At 47.0% G+C, this 21,765-nt stretch overlaps 1 protein-coding gene across 3 annotated transcripts in view; it reads left to right on the plus strand.

The window, feature by feature from the left end:
- The window catches only part of KIF24 (kinesin family member 24), a 411,488-nt gene that overhangs the window by 106,612 nt on the left and 283,111 nt on the right, over positions 1-21,765 (plus strand). For all 3 annotated transcript variants that reach the window (XM_086960290.1, XM_086960289.1, XM_086960291.1), the window contains one exon: positions 14,732-14,921. In XM_086960290.1, the coding sequence (XP_086816416.1) occupies positions 14,732-14,921 (190 nt within the window). The remainder of the gene's footprint in view (positions 1-14,731; positions 14,922-21,765) is intronic.

The raw sequence follows: 21,765 nt of genomic DNA on the forward strand, positions 1-21,765 counted from the left end.
GCAGCTTTTCTTATGACTCGTCTTCTATGTCATCAATTGGCCTTACCAAATTGACTATTTTTGTCTCCTGGTTTAAACAGACTTATTTAGTATCTCCGTGGACTTACTCATCCTAATTTATCTCTTCATGTCAATTGGTTTTGTGACAGTGTTTTTCTTTCTCATCAGTGGGCATTACTTTCCCGAACGCTCTCCTGTGAAACTTGGTTGATGGTATTTTGGCCCCCCATTCATCTTCCCACATCATGAAACGTGATCAGACTCTTGTTAACATTTCAGCGTTCCCAGTTGCAGATGGCATAGTTTGGGATATAGTGGATTTTGAAGTCCATGGTCCGCCAGAACGAGCCATACATATTTTGTGTCTCCACGAGTGATGTGGTAACACAGGACATGCATTCAGATGACTGGGATGTGCATCCAATACAATCATTGTTTTCAGATGTGAAGTGTTATGCTGCTTTTAATGCTGAAGATTTATATTTAAATTCTGTCAATTCTGCTGATATGTTCTGTTATCAACATTATAGGCATCATTTCCTGCATAAGACAAATACATTACGACCTGTTTTTAATTACACGCAGTGGGAACATTGCCCTACACCGTTGAAGGGGAGTTCGAAAACACTTAGGAGTAAATTTACTTACTTTACAGATTACGATAGGTCAACACCTGAGTGTTATTATTTTAAATTAAATATTTCTTCAAATTCCAAGGTCATGTTGACCTATACAAAATTAATTTATTCCAATTCCTTCAGACATGATTTGTCTGTACAGGGCTATGATCACTGAAATGCCACCATTGATTTGAAATCTATCTGGGGTTCTAAGAGCTGACAGGTGCAGTGCACTGAAGCCTTACATCGTGCCTGCCTCATCCCAGCGCAAATTTTGTATTTAAATGATACAGTATACCAAACAACTTGCTTTGGTTTGGCAACTGTAAAGAAGTTGAACGCCCCTGCCATTCCCTCTTTGGCTGAATATAATAATTGGCGCTCATACACAAATGTTACCATTGATGAATTACAGATTTTATTTCAAAATAACACTTTTAATGTCTCTGAAGTGGATCCTTCAGGTTGGCTAGTATGGCAGACGAATTTGAATGTCTGCCAACTGCATTTTTATAAAACTACTTCGGGTTATACACAAGATAGACCCGACCCACGATTTTCTGAAACACATTCGGTAACCACCTATTCGGTGGACAAATTTTGTCGACAGTGGTTGCAGCACTCTACACTATCGTCCATTAAACAACACTTATCACTTTTGTCCAGTAACATCAATTTGGCTGACTTTGTATTAGGACCCAGGGTTCCTAGGACAAAGAGATTCATTTAGGCAACTTAAAATGAAATATAGAAAGTTTCACAGATTGAAGCAGCGTCACGTCTGCGGGAAATTGACCAAGTAAATTTAGAAAAGGTTCTTGCAGTTGTTGACAATAGTATAAACACACCTTCTTTCCGCCTTTACACATTAGATAATATTGTTTCTTCTGTTATTGATATTGTATAAGAAGATGTGTCTTTGTTATATCATGGTCAAAGTCAAATCCGTTCTGTGATGCAATTCGCATGGGCTTTACAAACTTTGAAAATGGGAAAAGTACAATGGGATTATTTAAATACGTCTGCTTTGTTTTTTGCCATTTAACCTGACCGACAAACAGCAGTTTATGTCCATGAAAGGTGCAACCTACACTCACCTACACATTGAAAAATTAGACCCCTTACCTGTCTCTGTGGCGGAGACAGACTCTGCTGTTTGGCTAATTATTGGAGTTATATCTTTACCTTTCTCCTTGTTTCAGTTCAGCTCTTGTATGAAACATTACCTGCTAGACCACTTTGAACCCCTGGGTAGCGTGTTTCTGCATGAATTGTGGTCTTTGCCTTTCACCTACAGATGTTTACGGGAGGGAAAGGAAGTATACATAGCGAGAGAGAAATGTGATTCTACAGTAGGTCATAAGTTGCACGGGCTTCCAATGTCTCGGCTCCGAACCTTGCTTTTGTTTTAAAAGGTAATCCAGTTCCCGCATAAATCTCACCTTTACTCTGCTTACTAACGGTAGTTATCTTATTTTAAATAACCAAGAATGCTGCGGTTTGCTTGCTGGAATACTGTACATTGTAACGGTTACACAACGCGTTACTTGCTGTAAAAATGTTCTTTTTCCTCCCCCGTGTGGTAAGCTCGATAGCTCGATTTGGCCTTCCAGCCCAACTTTGAAAACAGATTTCAACAAATTGAGCATACTAAAAGCTCTTTTATTCCAACAAGAAGTTCCCCTCAATTCAGCGCGCAAGACCTTCGACTTGCAGGTGGCCAGAACACTTAGCAAGATTCAGTCACTTCTGAATACTAACCTCCCACAACATTTTGGAGAGCTTATACACCGCATTAACAGTGGGTCTGATACACACGGCCTTGCACATTCTTTTAGGTTTAAATCTTTTATTGAAAGCAGCACATAGAAAACAGAAGAGACATTGCATATACTGTGTGGTTCAGCATTGGCATGGAACGTTTGCAAGGCACGTAGAGCCCCCAAAAGGGCGAGCATAGTATTCAGAAGCCAATCTGACCAGCAAAGGCACACATATAGAGGAAGTGCTGCGAAAAACCCTCCAGTAGGAAACCCCACCCCCCGTTCTCCCATTTCCCCCCCCCCCCCCGTCCAGTGCTCAGGTCTGTCCCTCGTCGCTTCCCCCCTCTAACTCTTGAAGGACTCTCCATTCACAACCCCCTTAGGAGCCCACCTATTTGGGTGCTGTGAGCCGCAACAGGCGGAGGTATCTCGGGCAGGTGAGTTCCCTAAATTCAGTGACCAACAAGGAGCGGAATGGTTGCCAGAGTTCATCATACTGATCTACATCTCCGGCTAAGGTAAGTGACAGCTTCTCCATCCCCAATACATGCCACATCCTATGTATCTACCCGTAGTAGTGCCCCAGTGTATAAGGATGTTCTGTACTGCGGAGCCTAGGGCGATGGCTATCTGGCATCCCCTGTGCGAGCGCAAAGGGGTATGTCAATGGATTAGGGAGCCCCAGCAAGACGTAGGCAGGGAATCGAGGCAGCTCTGTCTGGAAAGGAGTGTCAATGTCGTCTATTACCTGCGTCCAGTATGAATGAAGAAGAGGACAGTCCCACAAGAGGTGCAACAGGGTGCCTGTGTGTCCACACTCCCTCCAACAATTTTTGTCTTTGCTGCGGTCCATCTCATGTATCCGTTCTGGGGTGTAATACCAATATGTAGATATCTTAGTTCGTGTCTCCGTAAGCCCCGTGTGGTATGCAGAGTGGTGCGCTCTATAAGAGATCTGGTCCCATTCTTTATGGCTCAGGGTCCTACCCAGTTCACGTTCCCAGCGTTCCCTGCCTGGATTGTAGAGATGTGTTGTCGGTGGTTGTAAAAATGTGTAAAGATCGGATATTAATTTGGCGTCAGAAGTGCGGGATAGAAGCCACCTTTCATACGGCTGGAATTTCCTATCGGCCATCTCCCTCACTTGTGGTTACAGTGCCCAGTGGCGGACTTGCATGTAGCGTATCCAGTCTCAGGGAATGTATATTCTTGTTTAAAGAGTGGGAAAGGGATTACTTCATCTGGACCGTAGATATGGTAGAGGAAGCGTCACCCCGCGGGCCGCCAGTGAGTGAAGGCTCCCTTATCTAGTCCCGGAGAGAAGTCTGGGTTGTCGACCAATGGCGTGAGTGGCTAAGGGAAGGTGGTAAGTTTGTCAATGTGACGTCCCACACTTTCAGGGGGACCCATGTAACAAACGAGGCATAAAGGTTAGCGGGCCGATGGGCCTTACGAAGAAAAGGGATTTCCTGGAGTGGGTGCCCCGCAACTGCCTGGTCCTGGAAGAGCCAGTGCTTCTCCGACTCCCACTTACTCCATTCCACTAAGTAGCGCAACTGTGCCGCCTGAAAGTATTTGCGCAAATCCGGTATCACCAAGCCTCCTGCTTCTGGAGCCAACATGGTCAGTGCCCTCTTCATTCTCGCCTTCCGGCCTTGCCAAATAAAGTGGGCGAGGTCTGCCTGCGTTTACTGGAGCCAACCCGTAGGTGGCTGTAGAGGTAGCGCCCTAAAGAGGTAGAGAATTTGGGGCAAAACGGTCATTTTGACCGCTGCGATTCTACCCAACCAATAAAGGGAGAAGTGTTTCCAGCGTCCAAACTCCTCCCGTATCTTCCCTTGGAGTGCGGCATAGTTGGCCGTCGTCACAGTTGTAAGTGTGGGAGCTAGCTGATCCCTAGATACGACACGAGGCCGGATGACCATTGGAGGGGGAAGAGGTTCTGTACTTAAGTGTTTGTGAAGGGGGTGAGGGACAAATCGAGAGCTATTGACTTGTCTGTATTCATTTTAAACCCGGCTACGCCCGTAAAGGTCTCCGACTCTGCTATGCAAGCTGGGAGGGCCGTCCGCGGATTTTCTAGCGATAGTAGGACATCGTCCGCGTAGAGACTGATGGTGTGGGTGAAGCCCCCGAACCCCATCCCTGTTGCGGCACTGTTCTGGCGGTTCCTCTGAGCGAATGGCTCCATATACAGGGCAAATCATAGGGGTGAAAGCGGGCACCCCTGCCTCGTGCCCCTCTCAATGTCAAAACTCTGCGAGCTATAACCATTCACCCGCACCACTGCCGTGGGGGATTTGTAACAATTAAAAATGAGAGTGCGGAATTTCTCTCCAATACCGACCTTCGCCATGACCTGTTCTAGGTATGGCCAGTGAACTCAGTCAAACGCCTTTTCGGCGTCTACCACCAGCATCATTCTCTCTCCAGGGATTCGGGAGGCTTTTTCTATGAGATGAGCAACCCTTTTGGTGTTATCTACCATCTGCCGTTCGGGGATGAAACCCGCCTGGTCTGGGTCTATGAGGCCCGGCAAGTGGGGGGCCAACCGGGCCGCTAGGATTCCCGTGTATAATTTAAGGTCCACATTTAGTAGCGATATCGGCCTGTAGGAGCCGCATTTAGCCCTATCTTTCCCTGGTTTGGGGATGACCGTAAGGGACGCACGCAGGAGGTCAGGTGGGATGGCGCCGGGTTCAGAAAAGGTGTTAAAAAGGCGGGTGAGAATCAGTGCTAGTGTAGTGCAAAATGTTTTGTAAAAGAGGGCCGTGTAGCCATCTGGCCCCGGAGCTTTCCCGTGCTTGAGTTTGGCAATGGCGGAGATCACTTCTTCAATGCAGATATCCCTTTCAAGGTATTCCGATTGTGAAGGTGCCAGAGAGGGGAGTGTAACGGAGTCCAGGTATTCGGCCGCCGCCGAGTCGTCTAAAAGGATGCCTGTATAAAGAGTCGCATAGAAGTTGCAGAAAGTTTCCGCGATCTGGGCGTCCTCTGTGACTATGGACCCGTCCGGACGGGAGAGCTCTTTTACTATCTGTAGTTGGCGCGCAGCTCGAAGCCTATTCGCCAGGAGGCGGCCACATCTGTCCCCTCCGGCGTAATAGGCATGCCGCAGCCGCAGGGCTGCGAACTCCGCCCGGTCCATATCCAGGGCCGCCAGGAGTTGCGGTGCTACTTTGAGTTGCTTCCACATTCTGGGTGCCCCAGTTCGTTGGTGTATTTGCTCAAGTTCGTGCACACGTTGCGTGAGTTCGTCCCGTTTGTGTTGCCGGTCCCTATTCTCCGCGGAGGAGAGAGCCAAAAATTCCCCCCGGATGACTGCCTTCATGGCCGCCCATTGTGTCGCCAAAGTCGTGTCGGAGTTAGCGTTGTGGGTCAGGTAGTCTTGGATAGTGTCCTGAATGTGCTTCACTACTTCTTTCCTATGCAGTAACGTGTCTCTAAGACGCCAGACCCTGGGGGGATAGGACACCGGTGGCAACTTGAGTGTGGTAGTGACTGGTGCATGGTCCGAGAGGGAGATTACCCCTCTCTCCGTCGAGGTGGACAAGGCGCAAACAGGGCTAGTGACTAGGAGATGATCCAGCCTGGCGTAGGTTTTATGTGCGTTGGAATAATAAGAGTATTCCCTATCGTGTGGGTGTGTGCGGCACCAAACATCATGAAGATCCAGCTCTGCCATCCGGTCAGTGCAACTGGAGGAAAAAACTCCAGTTTGGTGAGTGCGTTGGGCAGACCTATCCAGGACCGTGTCAAAGACCATGTTGAAGTCCCCCCTAGTATGATATGCCTATCCGGTGTGTCTGTGATGTCCATAAGGGCAGAGTGTAGAAAGTGTTCCTGGCTCTCGTTAGGGCCATATAGGGACCCAATCGTAAACGTGAGGCCCCCTAAAGCAAAGCGGTACGCTAGTAATCTCCTTTTCTATTCTGCGCACTTATGTAGAACCTCCCCTTTAAAATGTCGTGCTACCAGGATCGCCACCCCTGCGATCTTGTTGGGGCCAGAAGAGAAGAATTGAGTTGGGAATTTTCGTGAGCGGAGCCTATGACAGTCGCGGGCCAGCAAGTGGGTCTCTTGTAGTAAGCAAATGTCTGCCTGGGTATTTTCTAAGTGTGACAAAATCGCACACTGTTTAACCGGATTGTTTAAACCCCTTACATTAAGGGTCAGGATCTTAAAGGTTGTAGGCGGCATGTCTTACACAGGAATCAGACATGCTAGTCCCCAAACCTGGGGGTGTGTGCGAAGCTGGATTGTAACCTAGATTAAAAAGACCAAAATGGAGCACTGAACGACCCCCCACCACCCCCCTCACCTCCCTCTGAAAACACCCTCATAACAAATACCAACCCTCCTCCCCTCTCCCATTACTATGCCCCCCGTGTCCCCCACCCCAGCCCCAACTAGTAACCCCAACTGCAAACCATTGTCCAAGGCCAGTCCAAACCTCATTCAGGCCTATGGTGAGAAGAACGAGGTCCCAGGCCAGTCGCACAAAGTTCAGGCCTGCAGTAGTAGGAAGGAAGGGAGTGTGTGGCAGTGGCGACCCTAGTGGCCCCCCTCCCTGACCCCCAGCCCCATGCAGTGACAGTGCTTGAACACCCCTGCGTCTTGCCTCAGGCTTCAATTGATGTGTCTTTGGACACTTCCAGCACAGCTGCTGCTTGCGCCTGCGCTATAGTCTTGGGGTCTGGTTTCAAGTTATTCCTGGGTGAACGTTGGCATCCCACGCGTTGCCACTTCTCCTGGGGGGGCTGAGTGGATTTCAATGGTGATGACCGTGGCGTCATTCCCTCCGCTTGCGAAGTCTCCTCATTGTCGATTCCTAATAATGCACAGGTCTCCCGCATTGATCGGAGCTGCTGTAACTTCCCCTTCCACTTGAGGATTAGTCTGAAGGGATGCCCCCAGGCATAGGGGATCCCATTGTCCCTTAGAAAGGTGGTAGCCGCTCTGAAGCTCTTCCGTTTTCGGAGGGTCATTGCTGAGAGGTCTTGGAACAACGCTATTGGGTGATCTTGGAATTTAAGGGGCTGCTTCCGGCGTGCCTCTTTCAAGATGCGTTCCTTCAGTGGGAGGTCAGGCAGGAAGGCTTATAGATCCGGCGGCGGGGCAGGAGCCTGGTGCGCCAGGCCCACTCTATGCGCCCTATCGATGCGGACCTCAAAGTCCTCGGGTTCCTCCAGTACCTCCCGGAACAGCTTCTGCAGGTAGCCAGTTACATCGTCTCCTTCTGATTTGAGTGGCACTCCCCGTACCCGTATGTTATTTCTCCGGGACCGGTTCTCGAGGTCTTCTGCATGTGCCTGAAGGTCCACCTGCTGGTCCCGGAGGCGGATGACTTCCTGTTGTAAGCTCTCCATCTCCTCACTCCTGTTGTGGTCCGCTTCCTCCATCGCTCCTACTCGTTCCCCCAGCCCATCTACTTCTCGGCGCAACTCCCTGTCCTCTCCGGCCATGTCCTGTTTGAGGGTTTGGAAGTCTTCCAGCAGGGAGTTGAATAAGGACTCCAAAAAAACTTTGGTAATGGGGCCTTCTTTGTCCTCCAGTCGCGGTGTCTCTGTGGACGACGGGGGTGGTGGCGGGCCTTTCTCGGCCTTTGGGTATGCCTTTCGTTAACATTTTGGTGATGGTGCGGCCCCCTCTGCGGTTTGAGGACGTCATGGCGTGTGTCCCACTGGAGTCGCAAGTGTCGGGCTGCGTGTCCTTGTCCGGTTTTGGGTCCCCTGTTAATTGCTGTCCCGTGGGATACCTTCAGATCGTGATGCGGCTCTGGCAACACTCCTCAGAGCCTTCGGCAGGGTTCACCACTCCAGGGCGCCAATGCCCAAGTCCGGGATCTGATCTTTGTACCCTGCGGGCCGCTCCACCGTGGGGGCCTGTGGTGGTGCTCGGGTCTTACTATTCCGGGTCCCGTGCTGTGGCTGTCCCTTATAATTGTCCAGTAAGTCCCCCTGTGGGGACACCGACTATTTGCCGTAGGCTAGGCCGCTGCTCGCCTTCCGGGCCGTGCCACCTCTTGGCCCGGTGCTTCTCGGAGTCTCTGTACCCGGCCTGGCCTTCCCCTCTGCTGTCCTGGACGGGCCCGGACCAGACCCTATGTCTTCCGGTGGTACCCTCCTTGCGGGTACCACCCTGGCTCCTGCCCACCAGAGCCGGGTCGAGGTCCCGGCTGCGGGGTCTGGCCACTCTTCTCAGTGGAGCCTGCTATGCGGTTGGGCCCTGTGGGTGTGCTAATGTCCGCCGCTGTGCGCCTCACCTGTGCCATGAGAGAATGCGGTGTACTCCAGGCGCTGGGGAGCCACTGCCGCTGTGCTGGCTGCTGTGTGGAGGCAGCGCAGCCTACTTAGGCCATGGGGCGGGGTGCTCTAGTTTCGCGCTCCCCGCACGTCTCACGCTTCCAGGCGGGACCTCCGTCGGCCTTTCTCCTACTGGGGTTCCCCAGTGTCGATGCACACCCTACTGTCCGCCTGTAGTGCGGTGGGGCTCTGCTGCGCTGGGGTGCCTTCCTAGGCCTTGGGGCGGGGAGCTCTAGTTTCGCGCTCCCTGCGCGCCTCACTCTTCCAGGCGGGGCCCCACTCGGCCTCTCTCCTGCTAGGGATCCCCAGTGTCGATGCACACCCTACTGTCCGCCTGTAGTGCGGCGGGGCTCTGCTGCGCTGGGGTGCCTTGCTTGTTCCGCCGGGCCTCTGCGCTTTCCTGGCCCTGCTGGGACCTGGGCCTCGATTCCCGCACTCCCCGCGGTCCTCACCCCCAATGCAGTACACCGTGCAGCCTCTCCCACACCGGAAGCCGCCTGTGCTGCTGCCCACGCCTTGCCTGCTTCGCTGGTTCGTCAGCCTTTCAGTGGAAGCCAGCACACTGGTCCGGCGCAGGCCCCAAGCCGGGGCCTCGATTTTGGCTCTTCCCGTCGTGGCCGCTCACCTGGTGCGTTACTGCTGTCTGCCCGGACCAGGCTCACGCCACCCCACCCCAAACCACTCCGGCGTCTGCGGCGGTGCTGGTCCTGTTGTTCCAACGTTCCTGCGCTCGCCTGTCGCCGACTCGGGCCGCTATGTCACCACGGCCCGAGGCCGCTCTGCTGGTCTTGAGGGAAGTGAGTCTCTTCTGACGCCGGCGTCGCTGCCGCCTCACAGCTGCGAACCTAGGACCCGGCTCTGTACTCCGTGGGCCGAAGGTACTGTGTTGGGGGGGTATTGAGTAACTTTTAGGGGCTTAACTGGGGATCAGGGTCTTTTCCAGCGTCTTTGGTGGATTCCCTTTATTACAGGCATTAGCTGCTGGGATCCTGCTTCTACTGTGCCTGCTGAGCAATGGCTGCTCCTCTTGTAGTACTGCACAGACAGGGCCGGCTGCAAGTGCTCCATGACCGTATGCAAGGATGCTTCGGTACATTACCACTGGCAACACTCAGCGTGACTTATGGGTTGTTCTTCCGCTTTGCATACTTCACTTTCGTGCAACCAGTCTTCTCTTGTTTACGATGTCCGTTTACATGGGCGTTGGATTTATACCTCTCCAATACGTCATGTTCAGACCCGGATTTCGACCAGTTGATGGGTCCCTTAATGGCCCATGAGCAGGACTGTTCTGGGGTTGGCCTTATGGCACGTGCGGCTGCACTTGGAGTCCTAGCTCAATGGGATATCTGTGAAGCTGTACAGAATCTCTTGCTTCAAAGTTACATTGAATATCACGCAAGTTATCCAGCGATACTAATGGAGGCACCCGACTGTGAGGAGCACGCTTGTTCATTCAGCTTGCTGAATCGGATGGCATCCCTTTTTTCTACCAACGACAATTATGTCCTTTTGGAGGGTGTTGCATTTTTTTGCTCATACAGTCTGATGTATTAACCCCTTCCGTGCTTCGAATGTCCAACGGTCGTCGCGCGCACTACTTCGCTGGTGCTGCGCACGACCGTTGGACGTCCGAATCCCGTTAGCGCGATCGAACGTCCGCACTGGGGCGGAATGTTCGACGCGCTAAAGGGGTTAACTACGCTAATGCACCAAAGCCATCTGGCAGGTTCTTATGTATCGGAAGTATTTCTTCGATTTTTTTTCTCCTTTAATGTTTTTTTCTTTTTCTCTCTTCATTTTTTTACACATGGAAGCGCTTTTGAACTCTGCTCGCCTGTTGAACTCTGTTTTCGTCCTATGTCTACATACTATGGACATACCAGGGGGAGGGTGTTGTATGAATAGTGGGTTCATTGTTGACATTGCTAAGTTAGCATGAGCTTCGCTGCCATGAGGCTGCTTTTGCGCACGGCACTACATGCCTTTATTTTGCAAGACTTTGTTTGCGCCTTTCACATGAAAACTGTCTGCTTTTCGCGTTCTCTGCTGTTCTCTGGGGCTTAGTCTACATACGATGTACAAGGTCGATAAACAATGCCCCTTGGTATTCTGTTCTGGTCAGTCCCCCGCACCTAGACATAAAATGACACACAGCTGCACTACTAAAAGTCGTGTGCTTTAATATTGCAATGAAGCATGTTGTTCATACACTTGGAGAGAGACCTTTCGAGAGAAAAGAGCTGTGCTGGTCCTGAGATGTAAACCTTTCATTTAGGCCTTGAGGTATGGGCTCTGCTGACAAAGCCCAGAGGTTTTCTTTTTTATAATAAACTATTTCTTAGCACAGGCAGGGTGGTTAGACCCCATAGCCTTTCTCCACTGTCTTTATAAAATGATATCCCCTTTTGTATTGTATGGAATTGTAACAATGCTGACGGTATTGTGTTTATGCATTTTGCTGCTAGTAATGGCACATGTACTGCACCATAGAGCATGTTAGTTAAAATAAACATTTTAAACTATACTGTGACTCGGATTACTCTTATTGTGGACAAGTATGAGTGAGTGAGCGAAAGAGTTGTCTTGCTACTGCAATTCCTGAGAGAGTCGGGAGTGTTGTGTTCTGGGTTGTCTAATCATTGGTAGCTTCGCTATTAGTCGGAGAACGAATGAGACACTATAGCTGATAGGTTTGGGGGATTTTGGTTACTAAGGTTATAGGTTGGTACACCACTATACACCGAGGTCCTGGTTTCCTGCGCATAGTTCTGTATATGTGCAGAATCCCTGCAACACCATAGATTTATTGGAGCTATTCTACCCACCTGCGGCTCTCCCATCTCCACAAAGCCCAAATCGAGGAGAGATCTGAAATGCATCTTGCCAACTTGCCCCCTCACTAAACTGTCCCAGCTAAGCTGCCGGCACTATGATATAGTATATTCTAGACAGGCTGCGATGAGCCCCAGAGTAGAATGTGAATTGAGTCTCCAGTGGCATCCACCAACCCCATCGCCCCCAGAAAATCGTGAATTTGCGTACATGAGTGTGGCAAATCTCTCTCGGAGGACACCGATCTGAGCGGCCTGAGATGATAGTTAAAATCACCACCCATGAAAAGTTGCCCTTCAGGTAGGTCTAGCAGAAGCTCTCCCAGGTCTTGAAAGGCTAGTGTATGAAGACCCGGTGGCACATACACGAAAATAAGGTTTAGAATTTGCCCTTCCCACCTACCAGAGACTGCTGCAAATCTACCCGATTTGTCTGCCAAGTGCGATTGATTGCCACCTGGAAAGTTTTCTTCATTATTATGCCGGCGCCCCCGGGAACCCAAGCTAAATGCAGAATGGGCCGCTAGATGATATCCCCAACGATTCAATGCCTTGCAAGCATTCCCTACTAAATGAGTTTCCTGTAAAAGGATCACATCCGGCGCATGCCGTTTCACATATTGTAATACAACAGACCTCTTAATTTTATCGCCCAGCCCATTGACATTCCAGGACATCAACTTAATACTACGCTTCAACATGGGTCCCATTACAATCCATAATAAAATCTGTTCCTGCTGGCGGGATTATGATAACCGACATACAGTCACTGCTGCACAGGGCAGACAATACTCCGACATCCAGTAGCATATACTTCCCTATACATGGGAGGAAAAGGGACTGTGCCCCTCCTGCAGCTTTGTGTTAGTGTCATCTAGACTATGTGCGAAACTTAGCAAACTCCCCGGTCCCCCCTCCCTAACCCAAAATAGTCTAGGCTGAGAACTGTCCCAGGTTTTCTTCACCACAACTGCATCAAACGGATCCTTAGCTCTCCGCCCCCCCCCCCCCCCAACTAACCCTAACCCGCTCCTCTCCCTGCAATGTGGGAAAAGAACCCCGCCTCCTCAACTCTGCAGAGCGCCTTTCACCCACCCCCGTAGAGTCAAGGTGCGTGGCCAGACCTGGCACCCGTTAACCATCATCAATCTGCCCTATTAGGCAGTCCAGCGCCGGGATCATGTAAATGTCTGAAGCGCCCATATTAACTGGCCACCTCAAGGCTGCTTTGGAGAGTGTCAGAAGAATGCGAAGGACCTGGCACACAGCGAGCTCAACGTTTTAGACATTCTCACCGTTCTCTCACAGACCAGCCTCCAGTGGATATGCCACCTTTACTCTCTGCTCCTGCCTCCTTGTTTGAAAGCTCCACATGTACACATTGATTATAGCCAAAGAGCTTTTGCCAGAGCCTGAAGCTTCTATGCCAGAGATCTGCAGTGATCCTCGGGGACATACTGGAGTTGTGCCTAGCTGAGTGTGAGCAGCCTCTAGCAGGCCACTGGGCATCTGCCCAGTCCAGGGTGATCTTTGATTGGATGGATGGATTCTCCACCCTTGCTCACTTGCCCTCTCTTCACAGGATGCTCTGCTTGTGGCCTACTGGAAGCGTATCTGCTCTCCCTCCTGTCGCACCCTGAACTCTGTTGGAAACCACATCAGAGGGCTGAGTCGCCCTGCCAAGAAACTAATCCATCTGAATGTTAAACCCTTATTTTTGCACCGCATGCATTAATCAACTGATCCGAATTACTAACTGTGATCATTTGATTCAAAGCACCAAGAAAAGTCCCAATAACAAGACGATCCTACCTAGCGATCCTTTTCCAAAAGTAGCTACAGACTTAAATGGCTGTACAATTTTAGTACTGCACCTTTGTGATGATTATGCATATCAGCCTTTCCATCTAAATGCTGTGCCGACAGCCCTGCTCTGGTATCATTTTATCTATTGTAGACAAACAGGACTAGGGTGTTGCAAAACTGGAGTAGAGGGTGGATGACAGCCAGCCGGCCCGTCACCACAGTACAGAAGGGAAGAAGCCAGGCATGATGGATGGATTAGTACATTACAAGGACTAACATTCTACACACACCTCTTCTTCCTCCTCTTTTCTTTTGCCCTTTATGTGTCAGTGAAGCTTAAAAACATTTCGATGTACAACTGCTATACTGGTTTTTGCCAATATGATTCCATTAGCAACCTGACATTAGCCCAACCACTCAGAATGTTGCCTCTAAATAAAGTTGTTTGCCTGCATTCTTGCGTTAGTGACATGGATAGAAACCAGATTTTGGGATGCTTTTTTGTCTTGGCTGGGTGACATTTGTGTGTGTGGGAAGGGTTGGGGGTGCAGTGGTTACAAATAGCCTTATTGCACACCTGCAGTCAACCATTAACAGCTGGTTATTGCCTTTTCCCTCATGTACCCTTACTTTCAGCTCGGGCCCACAATTTTGTGCCGCAGAGAGTTTACCATTGATGCTTTCTGCAGAAGGTCTTAACCACCAGCAATTTATCACTGCCATAACATTCTTTGGGCCGTGAATGATGTTATAATCACATTATATGAAGTCCAGATCTTTACGACCATCAACTTTCCATCTCCAATATCCAGCAGACCATTATTTTTAAAAAACAAAAGTCTCCAAATTATCCTACTGGTCCCAGCAGAATAAGGGAGTTGGCTGCTAAAACCACAAAGAGCTGCTATTAACATAGAAATGCAGAAGAAATCACACCATCAGTTCATGTGAGTTCACCATTGGATGATGGCACATGAGCCATGTAGAAATCAGCCAAGAGTTAGGCTGCAACACTATTGAAAGCAAATAACATGATTGTTAAAAACGTCTTTGTTTTTCCTCCTCATTGAAATGGCTTTGTAGCGTAGCAACATGCCAATCAATGATTCAGAAATGAAGCTTCTCTCACTTCAGTGTTTTGTCTATCTGCTGGCTAAACACTGTTCCACACTGATGCATGCTCTAATTCCCGATCAAGTATAACAACTTACTTTGTCACACTAGTTTCATAGTTACAATAAAATAGTGTATCTAACAAATTACTTAATTGCATGAGCAGTTTTTTTACTGTGAGTTTCTGAATATATCAAAACTCGAGTTATGACCTGATTTAGGTGATTAGCCAGTCTGAGTGTAACATTTTTATGGATCTAACCTTTTTATCTTTATACAATTTGTTTTAGGGCGAATAACTTTGAGAATGAAGGCCCCTGGGCAGGAAGTGATAAAATACGAGTTTGTGTCCGGAAGCGTCCTCTCGGCGCAAGAGAGGCGCGACGTGGTGAAATGAATGTTGTCACAGTGGAAGACAAAGAAACCGTTTTGATTCATGAGAAGAAGGAGGCGGTGGATCTCAAACAATATATTCTGGAGGTATGGTGCTGCTGGAAGTAGAGGAGTCTTCCATTCCAAGCTTTTGAAGTCTACATAGGACTTTGCCCTCCCGCCAATAAATGTCACTGCTCCAAGCCATGATGGTTTCCCTGAAGTGGGTTCTTCTGTTGTCAGCACATCTAATAATTTGCAAGCAAATGTTTGACCTGGTCACTTTCCGTCTCTATATCTGACATTGGCAGCCCCTACATCCAAGAGTAACATTAAAGTTTTCTGCATCAAATACAAAGATGTACTGTTCCACCTACCAGCATTCCTAAATAAAAGATATATCTTTACAGGGTTCTTGCTTGATAAGATGTATGCACATCTTTCTGCAAACAGCCAACATTCAAATGTAAAACCAAGCGTATGATGTCCTCCCTAAAGACATGAAAGATCTCCATGCATAAAGTTTTTAAAGACTCCCTTTTTGCATTGAATCTTTGTGTAACGTCCATCTGTAAACTGAATCATGTTGCTTCTGTCGTCCAGAGTATGTTAATGTATTTCCACTGTTAAATGGACAGCTTCCAATACCACTTGGCCAGGCCACGCTGTAAAAATACTTGGGCAACGTTTGCCATTCAAAAGCCATCTTCCCTTTTAATAGCAGTAGCCATAAAAGGAATATGAGAAGTGAATAAAGTAATAACGAATTTGAAAATGCAGCTACTAGATATCACTGAAAGCAACAAGCCACAGCATCATAATGCAAAGCTGGGAATTAGACCCTGTTCATTCAGGTACTTCAAATTTCCCAAGGGGAGAATCCCAGCATGTGATGCATCCAGCTATTTCCTCCCTGTTTCTTGTTCTAGAATCATACAACATCATTGCATACACTCCTTCCTGTGCGCATTTTGCAGGAACCACAGATCCCATAGAATCTCAAGCAATGAGTAACACTGTTGCATTGATTCTGCTTAAAACAGTACTATTCATGAGACCATAGAACATGAGCAAGTAGGGACTGAGTCACCATACCCCAGCAGCATCTATGGGCCCCGAATCTGATTGGCTCGTAGTGCCTCACTTGCCCTCCTAGCCATTCCAGAGAGACCAGTAACTTGGCACTCCAGAACACATCACTCCCGACCCTCAGGATTGCGGTAGCAGGTCACCCCATTTCGTTTTCTTACTCGTACTTGTCCACAATAAATAGAAAAGAGACATGAGGAAAGTTTGTTATGTTTATTTAAACTATTGTGCTCTAATGTGCATTAGTTGCGCCACAACTAGCAAATAAATAGAGGTCTGTAATGTCATTAGCATAGCTACTATACAATATACAGTAAAGAGTCCAGTCATATTATCTGACAGATTTGCCTAAACCCACCCTTACTATTAAAGTTAAATGATTATCGATCTCTGGGCTCAGCAGTGGACCCCCATACCTTAGCTTTCGTAGATAGTTGTTCTACATCGTTGCTGACACAGCTCTCTTGTCTCAGGGCCTTTATGCTGTCTGCCAATCTCCACTCTGTGTGTGTTTAGAACTACATGTCCTGGGTTATATGAAAACACGTGTTTTCAAAAACAGCAAATGGGTGTTTCTATTATATCTAGGTGCTAGTGTCCTACCACAGGGAATAACAACAAGCATTGGCATAGCCAATAGGTCTCCCTTTTGGGACCTTATAAGTGTTTAGCCATGCAACAGTTGATGTTGCATCAGGGATATTGTAGTGCATAACTAAATACTTATAAGGTCCCAAAAGTGAGACCTATTGGCTATGCCAATGCTTGTTTGATCTGGGCTTCATTGGAAATACTTTGGCTGCTAGCTCTGGCGAAAAGCCAAAGATTTTAACATAAAAAACAGCTTCCTTTGAACTAAAGAGAACAGCACAGATACCTTTTAATCCATTTAATTTCCTAGATTGCCTGGTATGATACAAATACTCAGTGTCTTTAATGCTTTACTCTTTTTACACAAAACTGTACTTTTCCTAGAAGAATTTTCTGCACAGTGTCACATTCATTTAACACAGTGTACTTATTTAGAAAACATTGTGCATTAGTGTTAAACTGAAGAGAACGGGTTGGCATACACTACAGGCCAGGGTGTTTTCTGTGGGGATGTGGAGAGTTGGGAGAGCACAGGTTTGAAGTGTGAGGGGCCTAGAGAAAAGGGGGGTGCTTAGGAAAGCCAATGTCCTGCAGGTGAGAACAGGCTGGCACACCTTGTAGGCCCGGGTGTTTGCTGTGGGGTTGCGGAGAGGTGGGATTGCACAGGCTTGGAGGGAGGATGAGGGCCTGTTCTGGAAAACAGGGCTCTGCAGGCGAGAGTAGGCCGGCGCCCCCTGCAGGCCCAGGTGTTTGATGAGGGAATGTGTACCAGGAACAGCTGAGCTGGTCCGGCTGGAAGGCAGGTTCGGCGCTCAGACAGCCGGGCTCTGCTGGGGAGGGCATGCACGAATGGAATGCAGAGAGGTGCGGCCGGCAGTTCACACGTCGTCTCGGTCAGGCATGAGCTGCGCACCTGGTAATGTTTTTGTCTTGGCAGTCTGTACGCTGCCGGCTTCAAAGACAATCTGTGGCTTCCCTGGTATATCTTTAACTGTCCGGGAAATGCGGAGCTGCTCGTTATTTCAAAATGGGGTAATGCTTAAATGTTTATAAATGCATACAACATTCTTTGTCAACTCGCGCATTCTCTAAAACGTTCACACCTTTCAATCAGCCATGAAACGTTTGCTTAAGAAATTAATACAAAATGGTGACAAGGGCGAGCGAGACAGGCAGTGGAGGGGCCACGCTAATTGAAAACAGATGGCCCCTGCGCGCCCTTGCTTGCTCCCGCAATGCGGATGCCAGCGCAAGCACGAATGCTTGAAAAGAGCTGACCAATTTCTAAAGGTCATCTCCTAGAGCAGCGCATGCGCGCTGCCTAGGCGAGACCTAAAAAGCAGTGGTTTTTGACCTTGCCTAGGTTGTGGAGACTAAATGGTAGGAAAAGGACAAAAAATGTGTGCTAAGTATATGTGAAAATACAATATGGCACAAAAACAAGTGGGTACTTCGGTAGCGTGTGCAAAGCAGAAGCAGCCTACAACGTGCATAGTTAGGCTGACATAGGGACAACGAAAATGTCCATGTGGGAAACTCTTGACACCACAAACTACAATATCTAGCTACTTAAAGCTTCTGGGGAACCCTACCTGTGAGGGTCTTATGACACAGTAACGAAGAACTATGAATATTTCTTTCTTTGTGTGGCTCCTTTAAGTTTTAAAGCAGGCCAAATGTAACTTTAAAAACTGTGATATTGCTGCACTAATGACATTTAAGTGCAGCATACATCTGAGAACCCCCAAAAAACATACAGGCATATGCATCAAAGTAAATACCGGGAGCAAATGGGCAGATTCTCAGAATCTGCCCCTTTGCTCCCGGTATTTTTGCATTTGGGATGCATCATCCCAAATGCAAAAATCGCAATTTAAGGAATCTCTAAATTGAGATTCCTTAAATTGCGATTGCATTTAAGGAATCCCAAACTGAGATTCCTTAAATGCAATGCATGAAAGTAAAAAAAATAGCGAATTCGCTAATAGGGGGAGCAAATTACCACGAAGTTGGACTTCATGGTAATTTGCTAAAACTTTAAAAAAAGCACTTTTGTGCATTTTTCAAAGTTTCATGTTGCGCACACACATGCCCTTAGGGCATGTGTGTGTGCAACATATGTGCATAGATCAATTTCAGGGGTGCAACAGGGTGTCATTTTGACACCCTTGCACCCTTGAAATTGCATGAGCAATTTGCGAGTATCTACTGGTACTCGCAAATTGCTCATGCAATCTCCAATACATTCCTATGGGCCTGTAGGCCCATAGGAATGAATGGGACAGCATTCCTTAATTGCGACTAGCAATTTGCGAGTAGCAATTAAGGAATGTTAAGGAATCGCTATTTTAATAGCGATTCCTACATGCATAGGCTTTTGCTATTCCTAAATAGCGATTCCTTAAAAATCGCTATTTAGGAATAGCAAAAGGCTACGTTGATGCATCTGCCAGATAGTCTGTAGTTTACCATAACATTTTCATCCTCATCCATACAAAATTATTAAACTATTTTAATTGACAATTACGTTGTGTTTAAAATTACCTATGCTAAATATAGAGCTTGTAATTATCCCATACAAAGTGTACTTCGGAAATTAATACTTTTTATTTTGAATTGGCCAAAAAATGATCAAATATTTAGAGTTTTACTTAATTCTGACTGTATATAAACATATCTGAATTTACTTTCCACCCTGTACTAAAACATGGAAAAACGTGAAGCTTCATGGCTCGGAGTTATTGCTTGTCTAAAGTAATTTGCTAAATTCTGCCTTGCTTATTTCAATTTATATGGGCCAAGACATTATCAGGAAATCAGAAAAAATAATATTCATAGAACAACCAGGGTGGGTTGTCTAGCTGTGTTTGATCTTATATGGATATATTCTGAATGCGTAATTTAACCACTACTGAACTGACAAAAGAAATGCTTTGAATTAGAATCGAAATGTGTGTGGATTTCAAAGGCCTTGATGACATCTGCACATAAATATAGGAATCGAAGGAAAAGTGCTACTACATTTCTTAACGATTTTCTTAAAAGCAAACATTAGCTCAAATAGAACTGGGCTAAACCCACCTTTCCCGTAGGAAATAAATGCACCATCCACCAAAACACAGACCAAGAAAGGGTTTCTACTTTCCTTGCTGGTCATGCTTAAATACTGGGGCACTGTAGTTGGAATTTGTGAAGTTAGATAAAAGATACTTTTCCTGTGACACTATAGTCAGTTTGCCATAATTCTCAATTCTCTCTTGCTTTGAATCACTAGGTGTTATTGATGAAAGAGGTAAGCCTTCATTCCCCTCTATCTATCTATCTATCTATCTATCTATCTATCTATCTATCTATCTATCTATCTATCTATCTATCTATCTATCTATCTATCTATCGGAACACCCATAGTACAAGGCACAACAAGAACATCCAGATCTTAGCTGGAAATATTATTGAGGAGTATACATAGCAACTTCACCCATAAGGCAACTAAGAACTCTATTGCTTTTGGAGGCCTGGTTGACCAAGGAATTGATATGTAAATTCCCAGATAAACTCTTCTTAAGCAGTCTGCTTGGCAAAGACATTAAATACAGCTGTAAGAAATAAAGACAATTTTCTGCCCAAATTAATATACTTTAACACATGGAAATATGGGTCCATTTTTGGATTTTACATGCAAAAGACGCAAAACGAGTTTTTTTCCTTTCACTTAATATATCTGGGGGTTGTTTGTTATGTAAAGTAGCTGCTTTCCTGTTAGCAAGATGTCATCAGCATGTGTAGAGTATTGTAACACTAGTTCAAGATAATCATATCCACAGGTATCAGAGTTTTCATTGGGAAGCTGTTGACCGGTGAATGTCGCTAACAAAACATCTCTTCCCATGTAATAGTTACACCATGGTTTAAAATATGTGAACATTTAAGCAGCAGGTTGTGGCGACAGAAGGAGGCACACTTTCACTACTCGTATATAAGCATTACAAGAGTCTCTGTATGTATGCATTATGTATATAGCACACACCTAGCTGACAGCAGCTGGCCCTAATACAGGGTCCAAGGTGAAGACCCAGTCAGTGTGTGGTTGGAGGGGTAGCTGGTTTCCAAGTGCCAAAGAGGACTGTTATTGTATCATCATATGGTGTTCTTTAAAGAGTTGTGTCTTCAGCTCTTCTCTAAACCGATGTTATTCCAGATCCTAGGTTTACAGATAAAGCCTTTGCCCTTCATCTCTAGTCTGGCACTGTTCTGGCTGTGGGTGTGTGAACGGGAACCTGGCTCCTCTGCAAGATAGGCAGTGCGCCAGTCCTGATTGCTTTGTAGATGAAGCAGCCTCATTTTGAATATAGTGAGGGCTAGCAAGAACGACCATTGGAGTTGTGTGATGTAGACATATTTCTTCAGGCCCTTTATGATGCATTCTGCTGCATATAGGATGGCATTGTGGGGGACAAGTGTGTAGTTTTGGAAGCTTGCCGATTAGCAGGGCATTGCTACCACCCAGTTGCAAGAGAAAAAAATACTTGAATGGCAGTTTTGAAGTCACTTTCTGGGAGAATATGTTTTCACTTTTTTATTAGAGAGAACTTGAACCAGGCATCTTAGTTTTCTTAGTGATGAGTTCCTTAAATGGGAGACCGGTGTCCAGCGTAAATCCTAGAGACTTGGCATTGGGTGAAAGTTGGAGTTTGAATCCTGATTTGTACTAGTTGTTGCTTGTTCTTGGCAAACAACATGAATTTAGTTTTGGTGGAGTTAAGCTTCAGATAGGTGCTGAACATCCAGGTCTTGATGAGATTCAAGCTGTTTTACACCATTTGGCCAGAGCAGAGGAGACCTTTCAAAAAAAGTTGTGTGCCATCTGCCTATTGGTGGTCTCTGATGTTGTTTGGTGTGAATAGGGCCTCTGGGGCTCCATGAAGAAGTTGAAGATGAGAAAGGATAAGATGGAATGTTGGGGAATTCAGGAGGTTATCAGGACATTAATGGACCTGTGGTGCATAGCAGGTTTCAATGACTCTGTGTGACCTACAACAACATATGCCGCGTCCCTTTTCATTTATTTTATGATGGTTCTTTCTGGATTTGCAAGTATAGAAAGGAAAGTAAGAGCAATACCCCATCTTTGGCAGTTTCAGACTGTTATCTGCCTTTCTGTCTTCTAATTGGTCTCTTTTTCCTCCTAGTCTATTTCATTTCTGACCCATTTTCTCCTGTTAGATTTGGGGGTCTCTAGTTGGCAGAAGTAGGTACCTCTGACCAAATAGGG

This window comes from Lissotriton vulgaris, chromosome 3_1 (genome assembly GCF_964263255.1).
Source record: "Lissotriton vulgaris chromosome 3_1, aLisVul1.2, whole genome shotgun sequence".
Taxonomy (NCBI): Eukaryota; Metazoa; Chordata; class Amphibia; order Caudata; family Salamandridae; genus Lissotriton; species Lissotriton vulgaris.